The sequence below is a fragment of the Trachymyrmex cornetzi genome, unplaced genomic scaffold (assembly GCF_001594075.2).
Source record: "Trachymyrmex cornetzi isolate Tcor2-1 unplaced genomic scaffold, Tcor1.1 scaffold1256, whole genome shotgun sequence".
NCBI lineage: Eukaryota > Metazoa > Arthropoda > Insecta > Hymenoptera > Formicidae > Trachymyrmex > Trachymyrmex cornetzi.
Window position 1 is genome coordinate 2,006 of NW_017295824.1, and position 17,130 is coordinate 19,135.

Here is a 17,130-nt window from a genome sequence, read left to right on the forward strand (position 1 = left end):
AGTTTGCAATTTAGCAGGCACAGGAAAAAATATCTGGCATTGTATATGATCTCGGATTTCTCTTCGAAAAATGCAGCGCAGCATAAATGGCAGTTTAAGCAGCACAAATCTAAGACTCTTTATTTTTTTAAGTGTATGTATATCTTATATATAACCTGAAAATGAATTTCGTAAAAAAAGCTTCTCGTATATAATAATAATAATCAGATAATTTGTGGGAGGAATAAAATTACATACAACATGCAATAGTCCTGACAGACTTGGAAAATTGTTCGTTGCAGATAAACACACACACACACACACACACACACACACACACGCGCGCGCGCGCGCGCGCAGAGAGAGAGAGATTTGAAAGTTCCAAATTTTATTCCAAACATTCTTTCGTAAATTCCATATTTGATTGTTCCAAACTTCCTTTCGTAAATTCCATTTGAGATCTTCTTGACGTTTACTGAATTGGTTCATTAATTATTAAACTCATATATAATAATGATTAGATAATGTGTTTGAGAAAAATCTTCTCGACGTTTTCTGGATGGATTTATTAATAAAAGATTTACTTTACCACAAGGAAACCTCGACAAGAAATGCATCATGAAAGGTAAAAATTTGCCTCGCGATGATTGTTATATTAAAATGCTCTGCTGTAATCTATACCACCATCGATGTGACGGTTTTCCTAACCTGAAGTCATCAACTTTTAAGATTAATATCTCGGTCCACGGGGTAATTTTTCTTGCCAGATTTGTTCATTTCGTACAAAAACGTGTCGAGTAAGTCTAAAAAAAATTGTGTATTGCCGAAGCAGAAAATCACTTACGTTTTTCTCTATTACCATCGATGTGACGGACCTAACCCTAACCAAAAGTATATACACTAATATCATTTTCGGCCCGGCCAGGTTTGCACCAATTTGGGTTGGATAAATGGCATTTTGTGCTCTCCTATTGGTAAAGCTGGTGACGTCAACCTATAGGAAACATTAATCCAACCCAGGTTAGGTTGGTGCAGACCCGATCGGGCCGAAAACGCTATAAGGCTACGTATCATATATGTAATACTACTATATGGCTAATGGGACGTGGTTTATATGAGTGCGACAAGAAGAAACATAGAAGGATAGTAGATGTTCAATCGTTCAAATGCGCAGGCGCCGCGTTAAATTCAAGAGCTTTATTAAGCAAAATTAGTTACTTTGTATTTAATACAAAACAAGATGTTAGCAATAGTTTATTACTCTCTAAATCTGAACCAGTGGATAATCACTGATATCAGTGCCAAGTATGCCATTGGTAATCAGTGGGTGAAATGTGAAATTCCTAACCTAGCTAACCTTTATTGTGTAGGCAAATATTTCCATTTTTTGTTTGTTTCTTATTGCATAAATAACAATACCTCACCATTTTTTAATTGAAAGGCTGATCTGACAATACTTATAACTGACTGTAATAACCTGCAATATATCACATGTGACACTTATCGCGCGACATTGACGCCTGCGCGTTACAACAGACTGAACATGATAAGGACAGAATTAGCATTGGCGGCACCGTAGTGTTTCGACCGCAAACCACGCCCCATTAGCCATATAGTAGTATTACATATATGCTACGTATCCACCGAGCGCGTCACGCGTCGTGTCGCGGTGGACGACGCGTGACGCGTTCAGTGGATATGTACCTTAATAATTAGTCGTGTCTCCAGATCGCAGCACACGCTGATATATCACTATTAGCGCTCCTTGCGTATTGCGTAATAATTGCGTAAAGAATGTCAGAAGGACACGAAACTAGCGCTCTTTGCGTAAAGAATGTCAGAAGGACATCAAAGGAATGCGCGGAATGTGGTCGACGACAATAATAATGACAATAAGGACGACGTATCTGAAAAATGGACTGAAAAAGTAGCAGTTTAGAACTTTGCATCGCGATATTTCTGCTCGTAGGGCACGTAGAAAAAAAATAAAAGCACTTTTATCATACAACCCGTGTGGTGGCTATCGATTGAGCATACATAGAACGCGATCGGTTCAGCCGTTATAGAGATTCGACAATCTCGATCTGCCGCAACTCGTCGGTTCGCGTAAAGGAGGCATGGCAGTGTCGCTTCGCGCAGCTTAGCGCCGAGACACTATTGTCTCCAGATAATATAAAGGTTAATCACAAAAATCTACAGTTTTTACATTTGTTGTAAAGAAGTGTACAATATAAACGTGTATAATATATAATATTCACTTGTTTCAATGTACACGTTCATATCTCTAATCTTTAACATTTATGTTATTGAAATAATCATTCATCTGATCTAACGATAATTCATGATAAGTTGAATTATTCACATCATGAATTTCAAATAAAGGAATCAAATAAAGGAATCGATTGTGTTGCCGCTTTGCTAATGACAATTATGTAAAGGATAATTCAATCGACGCACAAACACTAATCGTTTACCAATCGTGTAATGCAAGCGATCATCCAATATTGTATCAATATTGCGTTTGTAGAAGAATATCTTAAATAGCTGTTCAATATAGGCCGATGTACTTTCTTCTTTGCTTCCAGCCTGTAAATTTCAAGATAGAACATTCTTTATAATAGATACAGCTATATTTTTTATTGTTCTTACCTTTGGTGGTATGATGCATACTGTATATGATGCTAACTTTACAGGCCACCTCATCTCATCATTTATTGACAAGATTTCGACAACTAATGTAATGATACGATTTAATCCTAGACCGAAACAGCTCATTACCATAGGTGTCGGTTTATTCTGTTCTATAAACATCGCTTCTAATGGCTGTGAATATTTTGTGTCTAATAAAAATGTATGGCCTACCTGCAATTATCGTTTATGCAATGTAATATATTTTTTATAACGTTCGCATGCTTATACCTTTAATTTGTATCAATTAGTTGTTAAATAAAATAAAATTTTTTAAAGAAATTTTGGACAACTCGTCGTTTTAGAAAATACTTTGATTAATAGAGAAATTGCACGATGGACACTGAAGTATCGTATCTTCACCAATATCAGACACATAATGATATTCATGTGACATCAGACCTCCAATTGTTCCCACATCACCTATGCTTTTTAATAATCATCATTAAATAATTCTATAAGTCGTTCCAAAGTTGGTAACTGTATGTCTATAAAACACGTAGATTCTAATATACAATTAGAAATGTTAATTATTTTTTGTATACTTTATACCAATCTGCCTAAAAATATTATTATAAGACTCGCAGACTAAATCATACGTATGTCGTGCATTGTCCAAGCTAGTATCAAACGTATACAAATCCTTCATGCAAATTCTTGGCTACGTAGGAAACCAAGCCGTGGTTCCATTTCATCTTGCCATTTGCTAGAATTTGATATAACTTCAAAGGTAATAATTTATTGGAAATCTGGACAGTTTGTCCTGCTGACGATATCAAATCACATTGCTTCTTCATGTGTCTATAACAACATAAAATTATTTGAGATTTCAGATAAACAAAAAAAATGGATATATTGGTGTAAAAAATTCACCTTATTAGTTAACAGCTTTTTTAAGTAATTTCTACTAATCGAAATAATCTAAAAAATAATTTTTCAGATTTTCTTCAAACGGTTTTGTTGGAATTATATCTATAATAAATTAACGTGATAGAATGTACGTACAAGGTCGAACCTCCCTCGAAGTTGATAAATATTCGATGCATTTTTGCACTACCGCGAACCAAGTTATTAATTGTTATAATTATTAAAGTTGACAGATATCCAGAGGAAATCTGTTGCATCGATGGCATAAAGGATTAAACAATTCTGCTTTACAGACAAATATTTAATCCTAACCTGAATAGTCCCTTACGGAAAAATACTATTAAGAATCAATAGTTACTATTGGTGTTCCAGTAGTTACTACTGAGACTCCAGTAGTTATTACTGAGACTACAGTAGTTACTATTGAGGCTCCAATAGTTACTGTTATGACTCCAATAGTTTGAACTTCGGAGAACCTGAAAATAATTATTATATTAACACCAGATTCAAGGGGAAAAATTGATACATAAATAAAGTAAGTAAAGTAAATAAAAATCATTTGTGCATCATTATAAAATTACTGTCAGTTATGTTTTAAGTATTTATTTATGAAATTAATTCCAAATTGGATCAAACACGAATAGTATTGCACCATAAAACGTTAATTAGATTATATTTTTCATCATAACATTTGTTATCATGAGATATACAACGCATGGTGGAATGGGGGAAACGGTACCAAGATCATAAATGTTTATAACGAAAAATATATTCTAATTAACGTTTTATGGTGCAATATTGTTCGTATTTGATCCATTTTGGAATTAATTTCATAAATAAATTATTAAAACATAACTAACAGTGATTTTTTTATAACTAGGCGAATAAGGATTTTATTCACCTTTATATCAATGTACCAATTTTTCTTAGGTCTGGCGTTATTATAATGATTATTTTTTATTTTTACGAAGAAAAATACGTAAGAAAACATAGAAAACATAGAAAAATATATAAGAAAACATAGAAATAAAACAATCCCCGTGTGGTCGCGCGAAACCTTCGAAAATTTGTGTACAATGTATACTCTACTCCTTTCTATTGATCAATAGTAACTATTGACCAACAGTAATTATTGACCAACAGTTATTATTGACCAACAGTAATTATTTATCAACAGTAACTATTGACCAACAATAACTATTGACCAACAGTAACTATTGGCCAACAGTAACTATTGATCAACAGTAACTATTGGCGAACAGTACCAACTATTAGCCAAATTACTATTAGCCATTTTACTATTTATTAATAGTTTTTTTCCGTAAGGGGTGATCAACTTTAACGATCTCGGTCCACGGGGTAAATAGCGCCGAGACACTACCAGTGTCTCCAGATACATTTTTTTACCAGATTCGTTCATTTTGTGCAAAAACGTGTCGACCAAGTCTAATTTGTGTATGTAGAAGCAGAAAATCACTTACGTGTCCTCAATGCCATGCCATAGATGTGACAGTTTTCCTAACCTAATCATCAGCCACAGAAAACAGACACATGTGATGTGACCATGCACATTGCCAGCGCCACATTTGCCTCTTGCGTCAAAAATTCCAAAAGGACATTTCCCCCATCCCATAGCCCTGTCGACGACGACGACGTTTCTTAAAATAAAAGTTTCAGGTTCGGATTTTGCATCATTTTGCATCGCAATATCTCCGCTCGTAGAGCATGTAGAGAAAAAACAAAAACACTTTCATTATATATTCTGAGCGGATGCAATCGATTGAGCATACTTAGAACTCAATCGGGACAGCCGTTATTGAGATCCCATAATCGCCGTCTGGAAATCTTGACAGATTCGCGTAAAGGAGGCACGGCAGTGTCGCTGCGCTTGGCTTAGCGCTGAGACACTACCAGTATCTCCAGATACCACGTTTATAATCTCTCGAATTACGCGTCGAATTAATTGTTCGGCCTTTATAGAGACACAACTGAATTACCATAGTAATATCACAAATTAAATTGCTTAGCAATTAATAATTTTATGCTTAAATTGCATCATTTTAAGAAGATCTGTAAATGAATTTATTGCAAAAAATATTATCTTGGTCGAGAAACCCGGATCTCTAAGTTTGGAAAATCAATTCGACGTGCAATTCGAGAAATTACCCAAGTAGCACAGCAGCTTGCAAAGAACAAAACAAGCGATTATATGCGCTTTTTTAGCATTTTGTTAATGCTTTGTAAACGTTATGTGCTATTTGGGTACAAACGTGGTATATAAATTCACACGAAAATATTTAAAGCATTCGAAATCCAACTTCGACCGGTATAGGCATTGCTTCTTACTTATTGACCTTATTGTATATTAAAATAATTATAGTTATATTTTTTTAAATTTACGATAACGCATTTTAGAACTGCCTGATAATCGTATAAATGATTAGAAATGCATTTTCGGATTGAAGATTCACTTTAACGCACACGAAAGTGTTTTTCTGAAGAACTGAATCCATTTTAATCCATTCTCATTTACTGAGTAGCGTTGACAGGTTATTTCTCTGCAAGGATATTATCTTGATAGTTAATAAATCTTTTATATAAATCGAAGTAAGATTCCTTGTATAAAATTAATTAAAAAGACAAGTAAATTAGGACAATTAGGAATCGGTGTTATAATTAGTGCGCTTAAATAACTAATAGACCTTAGTGTCTTGAAATGTACATACATGCATTAATATGAAATACATTTCAAGACATTAAGGTCTGTTAGTTATCTAAGCGCACCAATTACAGTGCTGATTCTTAATTGCCCTAAATTTACTTGTTTTTTAAATTAATAAATCCTTTATTTTCTTTTGCTATGAACATTTAAAACACAAAACAACGCACGAAACGGGAGAAAGTTTTCAGTTCTTTTCTGACAATTTTTTCTCACGAATTTTTTCATAGAAAATAGAGATTTATCTCAGCAATCTTCAAAATGCTTGTGTGATATAAATTAAGTAATGAACAATAAAATAAATTTCTCTCAGGAAGAACGCTGAAATTTTGTTCCATTCATGTCGTCAAGTTAAAAAATTCCGTGTGCCTTGGAGTTGCTCAAGCAGCAAAGGGAATAAAATGATTTAGATACGTACTTTGAGAATAAAGCTGGCCGTCGAGCTCTTGGCGATGGGACTCTGCCCGGTAGATGGATACCCATGACCGTGTGCGCTGAAGTAACCACCTATCTTCGGCTTAATGTGTCGGTTATGCATCTCCATGTGCACTATCTTCATGAATTCGATTCGTGCGGCTAATTTCTGAATCTCCTCCTATCACAATACGCAAAAGTTAATATGGGGTAAAAAAATGAAATTTCAAAATCGAATTTGATTACGTTACCGATACCGTTTTGCATCACATAGAGCGATGTAAGTATAAGGAGGACATAAACATACAAGTACCTTAAGTTCTTCATTTTCCTGGTACAAATCTGTTGTCTCCTCCGGTACTAAACCGATTCCGTTCAAGGAAAAGCTTGCAGTGACGCCACGTGCCCTTGCTCGACTGTCCCACTGATCCCCCTGACCTCGCAATACTCTGATTACCTAAACACCCACGCCGAATGGAAATAAATCAATTAATTATCGCTACTTAATCAGGGAGGACAAAAAGAACGAATATTGAAAAGACCGACCTGTGTTAAAGAAGGATGTTAAGTTAGGGCTGTTTCTCGGCCAAGATGAGAAAGTTCCGAGATATACAAATTATAATATTATATTAAAAGACTACTTAAACAGAGTCGAATATCGCTTAGCTTGGGGACATTGGAAACGTGGCAATCGTTATCAAAAACAATAAAATTAAAAATTGTTAAATAAGATATCAATTTATTTCGCAATTAAGCAGCAAAAACTGCATTGTTATAATATTATTTAATCACGATAACTTGATAAGCATTGGTATTCAACACTAGAATAGGAAACCAAACGATTATTTGTATCGGACACTTTGTCGTTTGTCAATCGCTTGAAAATTCTCCTCTAAATTAAATGTGTTTAAGCAACAAAAACATTTGTTATTTAATTTCCAGGACATCTTAATGTCTTAGTTAACAATTTTTTATTGATCAATGTGATAACGTTAGCTTTATTATAACTTTTTATCACGATTTCTCTCATGTTTTCCCAATGTTTTCCTGAATGATATATCACTCGACTCTGCTTAAATACTCCTTTAATATGATAAATAATTTGTACATCTCGGAAGTTTTTCATTTTAGCCGAAAAACAGCCCTAATTTATCCTCCTTTATGGGAACAAAATTATTTTTCGCACAGTTGTTACAAAATTAAAAAATTAGTCTTTTTAGTGTCTATAATGATAAAATCCGTTCGTCTAGTTTGACGGACTTTATTTGTCGTAATTGTCTTACTTTAGGACCGAATACGAGGAAGACCGTAACGGACGTCGAAAGTTGAGTCCGCAGAAAGCCTAACAGGTATTTGATGTTCGGTCCGGCACGAGGAAATATGAAGAGACTGCGGACAACGTTGTTCTACATGATACATAATGTTTCGTCGCAAAACGTATTTCATATGTAATAATATGCATTGCATTGACTACGTACTGAATGGCTATCATGGTTATATTCACCGCGGCTATATTGTAAATGGCGTAACTTATCAAACGAGCCTCGTTAAACAGACTCTCCGCATTTCGCACGTTGTAACATACCTTTATGCCCCAAGCGAGGAAGAGAATTTCACCTTAAAACAGAATTATTCACTCAAATTATTTCACCAACTCGTTAAAAATTGCGATCGTTTTCGTATATTTACCGATAGCCAAGCTGTGGTCCCACCAGTTGTACGAACACTGGTAAAACTTTAAGTCGTGATTATCTGCGATTACTTCTGCGTAAGGCGGCGCGCTGACAGTCCAAGTTCCGAGATAGATCAGCATTACCAGCAAAATGGGCACCATCCATTGCAGCAACTGTTTGTCCGTCAGCTTAACTTTGTGGGCGCTTTTTACCCGATACGTAAGCGAAACCCTGACAAGAGACATTTATTCGATAATAAATGATTTACTAGTACCGTACAATGTGAATACACATCAAGTAAAAAACGAAACCTATACCGATCGAATCAAGATCATAAATGCTTTAAATAATTACATGTGAATTTATATAACCTAATAAATCGTTTATTATTGTTCATACATGCTGTCTAAAAAATGCGTATGTTACTACATATTAGTTATTACGAAGAATATTACTATAGCCTCGGTAGTCTAAAGGCTTAGGACGCTCGCACGAAATCCGAATTTGACTCCCCAGAGATAATATTTTCCTATAAATAAATTTATTTACAAATTTTCGTTACATTAAAATTTCTTTATTATAAAACGATTGCAATTGAACAACTATTTATGAAGTTGCTTGTCAAATTAATTTGTGATATTTCGGTAGTAGGTCGGTTGCGTTTCTATAATAAGTCCGAAAAATTACTTCGGTGCGCAATTCAAGAGAAATCGTGATATATAAATTCACGTGTAATTATTTAAAGTACTTAAGATTCAGCTTCGATTAGTATAGACTTCGCTTTTTACTTATGTATTCATTTTATTCGATTTTTCCATCATTGCAGGTAGCAATCATGAAAACCGAAATACTGAAGATGGTCTAAGTCTAATCACGGAAAATTTACTAAAGTGCAATACCTCATCATTGATTTCTCTAAAAAAAAGAGCCCAGTAATTATATTTTGGGATCGAGAATTTCTTCATTGCATTCAGAAATTTTCTTGAACGCAATACAATAGCTTTTATTTCGTTTTCCTCGAATCCAATTACGTGACTCGATCTATATACATATTTTCAACAACACGAGAGCGTTTATCGTAGCTGTTTACCGCCAGGTTTTCATCAGCAACGCCGTATACGAGACGCAAAATCCCATATGCCTCGTCCACTTTGTGGCAATACACGAATACATATCGAGAACTGGGAATATAGCAGCCATCTACAGCAGAATTCTTGATTAGTATATTAATGCAAACGTAAAAAAAAAAGGAAAGAATAGAACGTTCTTCCAATTTACCTCGAGATACATCAAGGCGCAACCCAGAAGCGTAATAGATAGAAATATCGGGGAAGCTACCTTGAATACCTTTAGTTTACGGTGCTGATACATATACGCCACCAGGACGATGGTACCGAACGCGCAGAAAATTGAAACGGCTAGTAGTGAGATTCTTAAAAAACAACACGCAATTTAAAAATAACGACATGGAACAATAAGATCAATAAAAAAAGTACGGACTTCTTAAAAGTACCTAAACGGCCAGTTGTACGTCGCCAAGCAAGGCTCAGGGCCTTTGCATCTCGCGCATCCCGGTGCGCAACGCAGACATAGAAATATCTTCTCATAGGAGTCACTCTTGTTTTCCCTCATTTCCTTCCACGCAGCTATAATAAATACAAATGAAAAATTAGATTCACGACAACTGACGAATAACAATAAATGATTCTGACCTTCCACAAGAATTCCTTCGAAACCCGTTAGATGATGTCTGATGCTGTAAAAGCCTTGCCTACACTTACACACATACGCGCCTTTCGTCCAACCGGCGCCTACTCCATTGTGGTTTACTCGGCTGCCAGACCCCTGATACACGCACTAAACAAAAAATTGATGTGTGTTTTCGCTTTTTATTATTTCCGTTAAAATGATAATCGCGAAATATGTTTCACAAGCTTTTATATAGAAGTTTGTGGTACGTTTATAATATGGTCACTGTGTGATCACAAAAATTTTTTAAAGGGCATATGGGTTTGGTTGTATTGGGGACATGGCCCACTATCATTTCCCCAAAGGATTTGGTAAAGTTAGATCGTATAAGAATGGGGTATAAATTTGAAGTTATTAATTTTGAGGAGTACCAGTAGTGCTATTCTTAAGGTTTTGAGGTCAAATATGATTACAAATATACACGTGCGCGCGCGCACACACACGCACGCACAAACGTTATAGATTACATTAATGTCTTTTAAATTTATTCAGCAATTGATCAGCAGAAATCAGAAATCATAGAATGTAGAGATTTTCCTTTGTATCGACATCGACATTCCATCTGCATGATTTGTTGATGAAATTTTTCACCTTGTTCGTCTGACTCTGCAGCAAATTGCTTTTCAAAGAATTCAAGGTGATGATGTAAGAAATGGATTTTCAATGACATATTAACGCCGATATATTCTCAAAAGCGGTCATCATATCATCTACTAATATACGGTAGTTTTCAACTCAATGTTTCCCGAGAAAATTTGAAATCACGGCCTTCACGCAATCCCATGCAATGAGTTCGTTTTGATTCAGACATTTATTAAAAGCGTCATCGTTCATTAGTTTACGAATATCTGGCTCGTTAAATACTCCTAAAGGCAAAACACATAAAAACATTAGACTCAGATTAATAGCTATTAATTAACTATAGCTACAGTTGAATTGCAAAACATTGTATATCTTCTTTTGTTTTGGCAGCGTTTAATGCCGGAAATTTCTTGCATAAGTATTGAAACACCGACGCACTGCGATTGATTACCTTTACAAAATTCTTTACGATTCCTAACTTAATATGTAGTGGAGGCATAAGGATTTTTTCCAGTGGTACGAGTACTATATGTGAAATATTTTTTATACCACACACACACGCGCGCGCGCACACACACACACACACACACACAACACGACGTTGTGTACGCTTTGGCCAATCTTTTTTCTGATACTGATTGCCTACATATCTGCTGTCTCACATGCAATCGAAACAGAAATGTTTTGTGTAACCAAGCTGCATGCCTGTTAATAGAGCTACTACTTTCAAGTCGCACATGACACGCCACAAGTGACCTTTATAGCTAATCTTTTCCAAAATAAATTGCATTGTATCATATGTTTCCTTCATTTCGATTGCATATAGCAAAGGAACAGGATGTTTGCTATTGTCAAAATACAATAGAATAGCTTTGAGGCTACGTTTCGACGAGTCAATGAAAAGACACCACTGGTTTGCATTGTATGTACCATTCAATCTCTTGACTAGTCCTTCGATATTGTTAGAGTACACACATTTTCCATCTTCAGTCAAAGTGAAATATTCCAAAAATTCTTTTTGAAAGCTTTCGATAGCGTTTCATTTTAATGACAACACTTTATGACACTTTAAGGCGCGATAACATGGTTCTTTTTCAGTTCTGAAATGAGTATTTCCGATTGTCGCTGAGATAGATGTAATTTTCGCACAATTGTATCTAAACGTTGTTGTCCAACGAATGACGGTAACGTTGACTTATCGTTTGGTGTGTACACTGATCCACTAGTGCCACTAGTACCAGCGGTTAAATTTTTCAAAATGGTTGCAGTGCTTTTGCTTGTACTCGGACACGTCGGAACTGGATACTGGTCGGAATGCGCGATTGGCCGTGTGTGGCACTTGAGACATTTTTATACACAAATGCTTTTCTTTTTTTTCTGTTCAAACGTACTTTGTATATATCATTAGTACAAGCATAACAATCTTCTTCAGTATGCTTCTCTATTTCTGACCACAAAATTGGCACAGCAAATGTTAAAGAAGTGCGTTTTCTATCCCACCATGCTTTTAGAGCGACCAAACACGTTTTGCAAGTAAATTTTGGTGCCCACGGCACATTTCTATACACGCTGACACCAAAATAAAATTTGTATGCTTCCTCAATAGTTTCATTCATAATCCTTTTATGCTCTGGTACTACAAATGTACCGTACACGTAACAAAATGAATCGATTTTTTGTTTTTCGACACAATCCAACATTCTTATATTTATACAGGGTGACCCATCTTAACTTAGACAGCCAAATAACTCGAAACATCGTGATTAAATAAAAAAATGTTTAACACAAAAATTGTTGGATATGAAGGGGCTGATTGAACTATGACCTTGACCTTCATTTTCAAGGTTATTTGAAGGTCTACTTTCAATTTTCAAATAGAAACCCATATTTTTGATCCCGGATTTTGAAAGAGCGCAAAATTTTACGTACAGATGAACTTTCATGTTATGGTTCAAAGTTGACCATAGAGGTCATTTCAAAGACAAATTCCTAATCGAAGCAGAAAGCAAAAAAATCTTGATTTTTCCCGGATAGTGTTTGTGAGAAAAATTGTTGGATGTTGAGGGGAGACCAAACCATGACCCTGACAATGTCCTTGAACCCATATTTTCATGACCATTTCAAGGTCAAGTGGGGATTTTTAATAAAATTTTATGCTACATATGTATTTTCTTGTTGTGATTCTTTAGATATTAGCATACCTTACCTCCAAAATCGAAAATTAAACTTTCCATCTGATAGAGTTCCTCTAAATATCTGGCTGGGTCATCACACGACCTTGCCTTCACTGGCTGGGTCACATACCTTCCCTAGGGGCTGTCGGACCTTGTAGATGGTGGGAAGGCTTAAGCGCTGAACCAAGGTAGCTGTGGGCCAGGGTTTTGCACTATGTGACTGGTGGGTCATCTCTTCACCGAGGTAAGTAGCCAGTTCTGTGTTAGGCCCCTTGGTTGTCTAGGTAAGTGCGAACCAACAAACAGCCCAACTCACGCTAGGTCGATTTAGAGGAAATTACTTTTATCCCCAACATAAAATTTTATTAAAAATCCCCACTTGACCTTGAAATGGTCATGAAAATATGGGTTCAAGGACATTGTCAGGGTCATGGTTTGGTCTCCCCTCGACATTCAACAATTTTTCTCACAAACACTATCCGGGAAAAATCAAGATTTTTTGGCTTTCTGCTTCGATTAGGAATTTGTCTTTGAAATGACCTCTATGGTCAACTTTGACCCATAACATGAAAGTTCATCTGGACATAAAATTTTGCGCTCTTTCAAAATCCGGGATCAAAAATATGGGTTTTTATTTGAAAATTGAAAGTAGACCTTCAAATAACCTTGAAAATGAAGGTCAAGGTTATTGTCAAGGTCATAGTTCAATCAGCCCCTTCATATCCAACAATTTTTGTTTTAAACATTTTTTTATTTAATCGCGATGTTTCGAGTTATTTGGCTGTCTAAGTTAAAATGGGTCACCCTGTATAACGCGTTACAAAGTAATACTGGTGCCTGATATGAAATGAACACATATCATATGCTATCTCTTGTATTTGCAAAACAAAGTTCGCGACGCATAAGTGTGAGTGCCGTGCGTATGCATGTATATGCGTGCATTTGTGATAATATTTGATCTCAAAGCCTTAAGAATAGCGCTACTGGTACTCTTCAAAATTAATAACTTCAAATTCTTCTACGATCTAACTTTTCCAAATTCTTTGGGGAAATGATAGTGGGCCACGTCCCCAACATAACCAAATCCACCCGCCTTTTAGAAAATTTTAAAAGTTGACATCGGTCACAAAGTGTAATATTTACTTGCGTGGTATCCATGTGACACTTGTGGGTGCCCTTAAAAAAGGCTATTTGATTGCTCGAGGCGGCCTCGAATTCGTCATTGTGATTTTGCATCAGGGTGTCGCACTGATTCACTTCTAATCCACTTATATCAATATCGATGCTGATAAATTCCCGTACTCTTCAATGAAAAAAAATATAAAAAAACGATGGTTCGGTTAGAACATTTATTTACTATGCACAAATCAAACAATTTTTTTACAAGTAGAAGCTGTATACTAACCCAGGTCGGACATCCAACGATTTCACGTTGACGCTATATGAGATGAGCCAACGGCGGGTCTTGCAGGAGAAATACGGAATGGTCCACCAACCCCTGTAGGATTCAATCGGCGGTGACTGCATGAATTTCGGTGACCTGGGATCACACGCAAACGCCACAAGCCGCCATAGAAACTTCGACATTTCTTTTAGTGAACACGTTCTTTTTCGTGCAACGAGTCATACGCCCGGCACTTCACGGTCATTCTGATATCGCTATGGTCGTTGATCGAAACGGCGATAAAAAGTTTCTGAATGTATTGTAAAATCGCAAATTTACATCGTTCGCGAAAGTCTATCGAGTTTCTATGACTTGACGCTCGTTCGGGATGAGGAGTGATGAATGATCGTGGAGCGCCTACAAGACTAGTACGATTACCTTTTAGCGAATTGTCTTGAACATATGGGTCTGTCCATCGTTATATCTGAATGTTTTTTTATGGATTTACATGGATTCGCATGATGGGTCGAAACGTTTATAATAATATTTATGTATCAGATAATAAATTATTATTCGCAACAATAACTTGCGTCGGCTTTTAGAGGCTTTTTACTTGTTATTGATTTATATCATTAGAGTCCATACAATTTTGTGATTGTTAATTAGCTTTATATGTTTGATAATCATATTAATTTCTTAATAATAATATTTATATTTTGCTGGCATTTGGACACAAAATATTCGGTAAATATATCATAATCATATTAGATTTGTCTTTAAAATACGCTTTATTAAAGAGATTAGAATTTAAATATCATAACTTTATTAAACAGTCTTTTAAAATCGTAATGTGAATACACGACAATATACGAACCAAATATCGATTTATTAACAGTCTTGAAAAGTGAATGAGCATATTCTCAGCGCAAAAGTAAATGTGTATATGCTCAGCAGAGAAAAGTAGATGTTTTTATTACATTGTATTACATAATATTTACATCCACTTCTTCAGAAGGCAATAGTGCGTGGCAGCATTTTGCGGTTACAGGGAAGAGTCCTTCATGTCCTCTCTCAGGTTTCTCTCTGTTAATAGCGTTTTTAGCCTGACCGGGTTTGCACTAACCCTGGATTGGAAAATGGTTTGCTACTGCATGGTTGACGTTACACGCTCTACCAATAGGAGAGCACGAAATATCATTAATTTGACCCAGGTTAGTATAAAACCGATCGGGCCAAAGACGCTATTAATTTCGGCAATACATTTAAGGAATGGTGATAATTCAATAGAAAGTTACTAATTAGTACGCTTATCAAGTGCTTGGTATAAACTAGGACAGTATATACCAGACCAAGGCCCATATTCTTGAGAAAAAAAAACATACAATATACTAGGGAAATTCTATAGTATATGTAACGTACGCTAGTATTTCCCTAATTTTTCGTACACATTTCTTTTCAAGAGTAAGGGTCCAGGTACGTATCGACCATGTAATAGACCAAGAGGCTACTGTAATAATTTTATTCCTCATAGTGACAAGTATGGGAAGTGGATAACCTTTTATTTCATGTGAAACATAAAAATATATACAGGGTGGCTGGAAATTAAATAACAAAATTTCGGGAGCGTGTAGAGGATCGATAAACTAACAAGGAAACGATCGGAACTGTCCATCACCGATTTGATGGGCTTTGAATATGTCGTAGAGCATCAAAAAATATTACACTCATATTTTTTTGTTTGTGCTTATCTCGAGGTTTAGAGAGTGAAACACCCCCTCGAAAATAATAAATTGTATCGTTTGTCACAAAAATCATTTAAACTATGAGGTGTATCCAAAAATGTTTTATATAAAAGTAATATAGTTTTTTATACGCTCTGTATAATGGCATAAAAGATAGGTTGCAAAAATCAATTTTGTAACATAAGTAGCTGTTAAGGCTTTACGTTCTTTTGCTCAATCGTTTATTATTACCATTATACTACAGCATTTCATTTTACATTTAGTTTAATAAACAGTGCAATACGCCTCTAATAGATGGCGCGCTTAATGGTTGGAGAGAAGGTGCGCGCGGTGTGTTGTTCGGTTCTGTACTTCTGTTCGTTTCGTTCGTTATTGTAAGCATTAAGAAAGACATTCTGTAAGCATATAATTTTGTGGAATAAAAGCATTTTTTAGCAAAGGGAATTCTCTACAGAAAACTTCCCTAACATAGTTTTGGTCCTTCGAGCCGGATCGGTAGTCAATTAATCGGACTATCGAAGAATTACGACAGATAAGCAGAAACGCGGTAATTGTGTTGCAACGATAGAGGTTAGTTTGGCCGGTCGTTCACAAGGCAAAAGTCCTTAACATATTCACGCATATTCAAGCAATATATAGAGCATGGAGAATCTCACCAAGTTAAGAGCGAAAAGAACAAATGTGAAAGGACAACTCACGCAGTTTGTTAAGTTCGTGAGGGATCATGGAGAAGAGCGCAAAGAGCAGTTACCAGACAGGATTAGACGAGCGGAAGAGCTATACAGTACGTACAATAAGGTTCAATCACAAATTGCAGAAATAAAATTAGAAGCAATAGTAGGAAAAAACCCACCGCCGTCCCAGGAAGAAATGCAGGCGTTAGATGCAGAGATAACGCGAGAGAGACAGGCAGTTGAGGATACTTATTTTGAGTATTTAGCCATAGCGAAACAGTTGGTAGAAGCGGAACAAACAAATGTTGTAGTTCATCAACAGGAACAGCAGGTAAACAATCTCAGTGTAAAATTGCCTACGCTTCAACTTCCAAAATTCAATGGCAGCTACGACCAGTGGTTAATGTATAAAGATACTTTCACGTCGGTTATAGATTCAAATGTTAGATTGACAAGCATTCAAAAGTTTCAATATCTCCGTAGCT

At 35.8% G+C, this 17,130-nt stretch overlaps 2 protein-coding genes across 2 annotated transcripts; both read right to left on the minus strand.

Moving 5' to 3' along the window:
* Positions 1 to 2,397: 2,397 nt before the first annotated feature.
* Positions 2,398 to 2,947, minus strand: LOC108770361 (probable proline--tRNA ligase, mitochondrial). Its single transcript, XM_018521922.1, has 3 exons — positions 2,899 to 2,947; positions 2,629 to 2,841; positions 2,398 to 2,565 (listed from the first exon to the last, which is right to left on the minus strand). Exons 2-3 carry the CDS (start codon positions 2,788 to 2,790, stop codon positions 2,398 to 2,400), a joined length of 330 nt encoding a protein of 109 aa, XP_018377424.1. The 5' UTR covers positions 2,791 to 2,841; positions 2,899 to 2,947.
* Positions 2,948 to 3,447: 500 nt separating this feature from the next.
* On the minus strand, positions 3,448 to 14,518 carry LOC108770362 (probable G-protein coupled receptor CG31760). The gene is made up of 12 exons (XM_018521924.1): positions 14,251 to 14,518; positions 13,989 to 14,148; positions 10,053 to 10,197; positions 9,854 to 9,986; positions 9,619 to 9,772; positions 9,431 to 9,540; positions 8,357 to 8,571; positions 8,146 to 8,284; positions 7,951 to 8,056; positions 6,981 to 7,124; positions 6,672 to 6,848; positions 3,448 to 3,468 (listed from the first exon to the last, which is right to left on the minus strand). Exons 1-12 carry the CDS (start codon positions 14,430 to 14,432, stop codon positions 3,448 to 3,450), a joined length of 1,686 nt encoding a protein of 561 aa, XP_018377426.1. The 5' UTR covers positions 14,433 to 14,518.
* Positions 14,519 to 17,130: the final 2,612 nt, after the last annotated feature.

Coding starts and splice junctions, on each gene's coding strand:
- LOC108770361 (XM_018521922.1), bottom strand. CDS start 2,790: ATGTTTATAGAACAGAATAAACCGACACCTATGGTAATGAGCTGTTTC. Junction 2,566..2,628: donor TATGCATCATACCACCAAAG/GTAAGAACAATA, acceptor TGAAATTTACAG/GCTGGAAGCAAAGAAGAAAG.
- LOC108770362 (XM_018521924.1), bottom strand. CDS start 14,432: ATGTCGAAGTTTCTATGGCGGCTTGTGGCGTTTGCGTGTGATCCCAGG. Junction 9,987..10,052: donor CGAAGGAATTCTTGTGGAAG/GTCAGAATCATT, acceptor TATTTATTATAG/CTGCGTGGAAGGAAATGAGG. Junction 9,541..9,618: donor GCGCCTTGATGTATCTCGAG/GTAAATTGGAAG, acceptor ATTCTGCTGTAG/ATGGCTGCTATATTCCCAGT.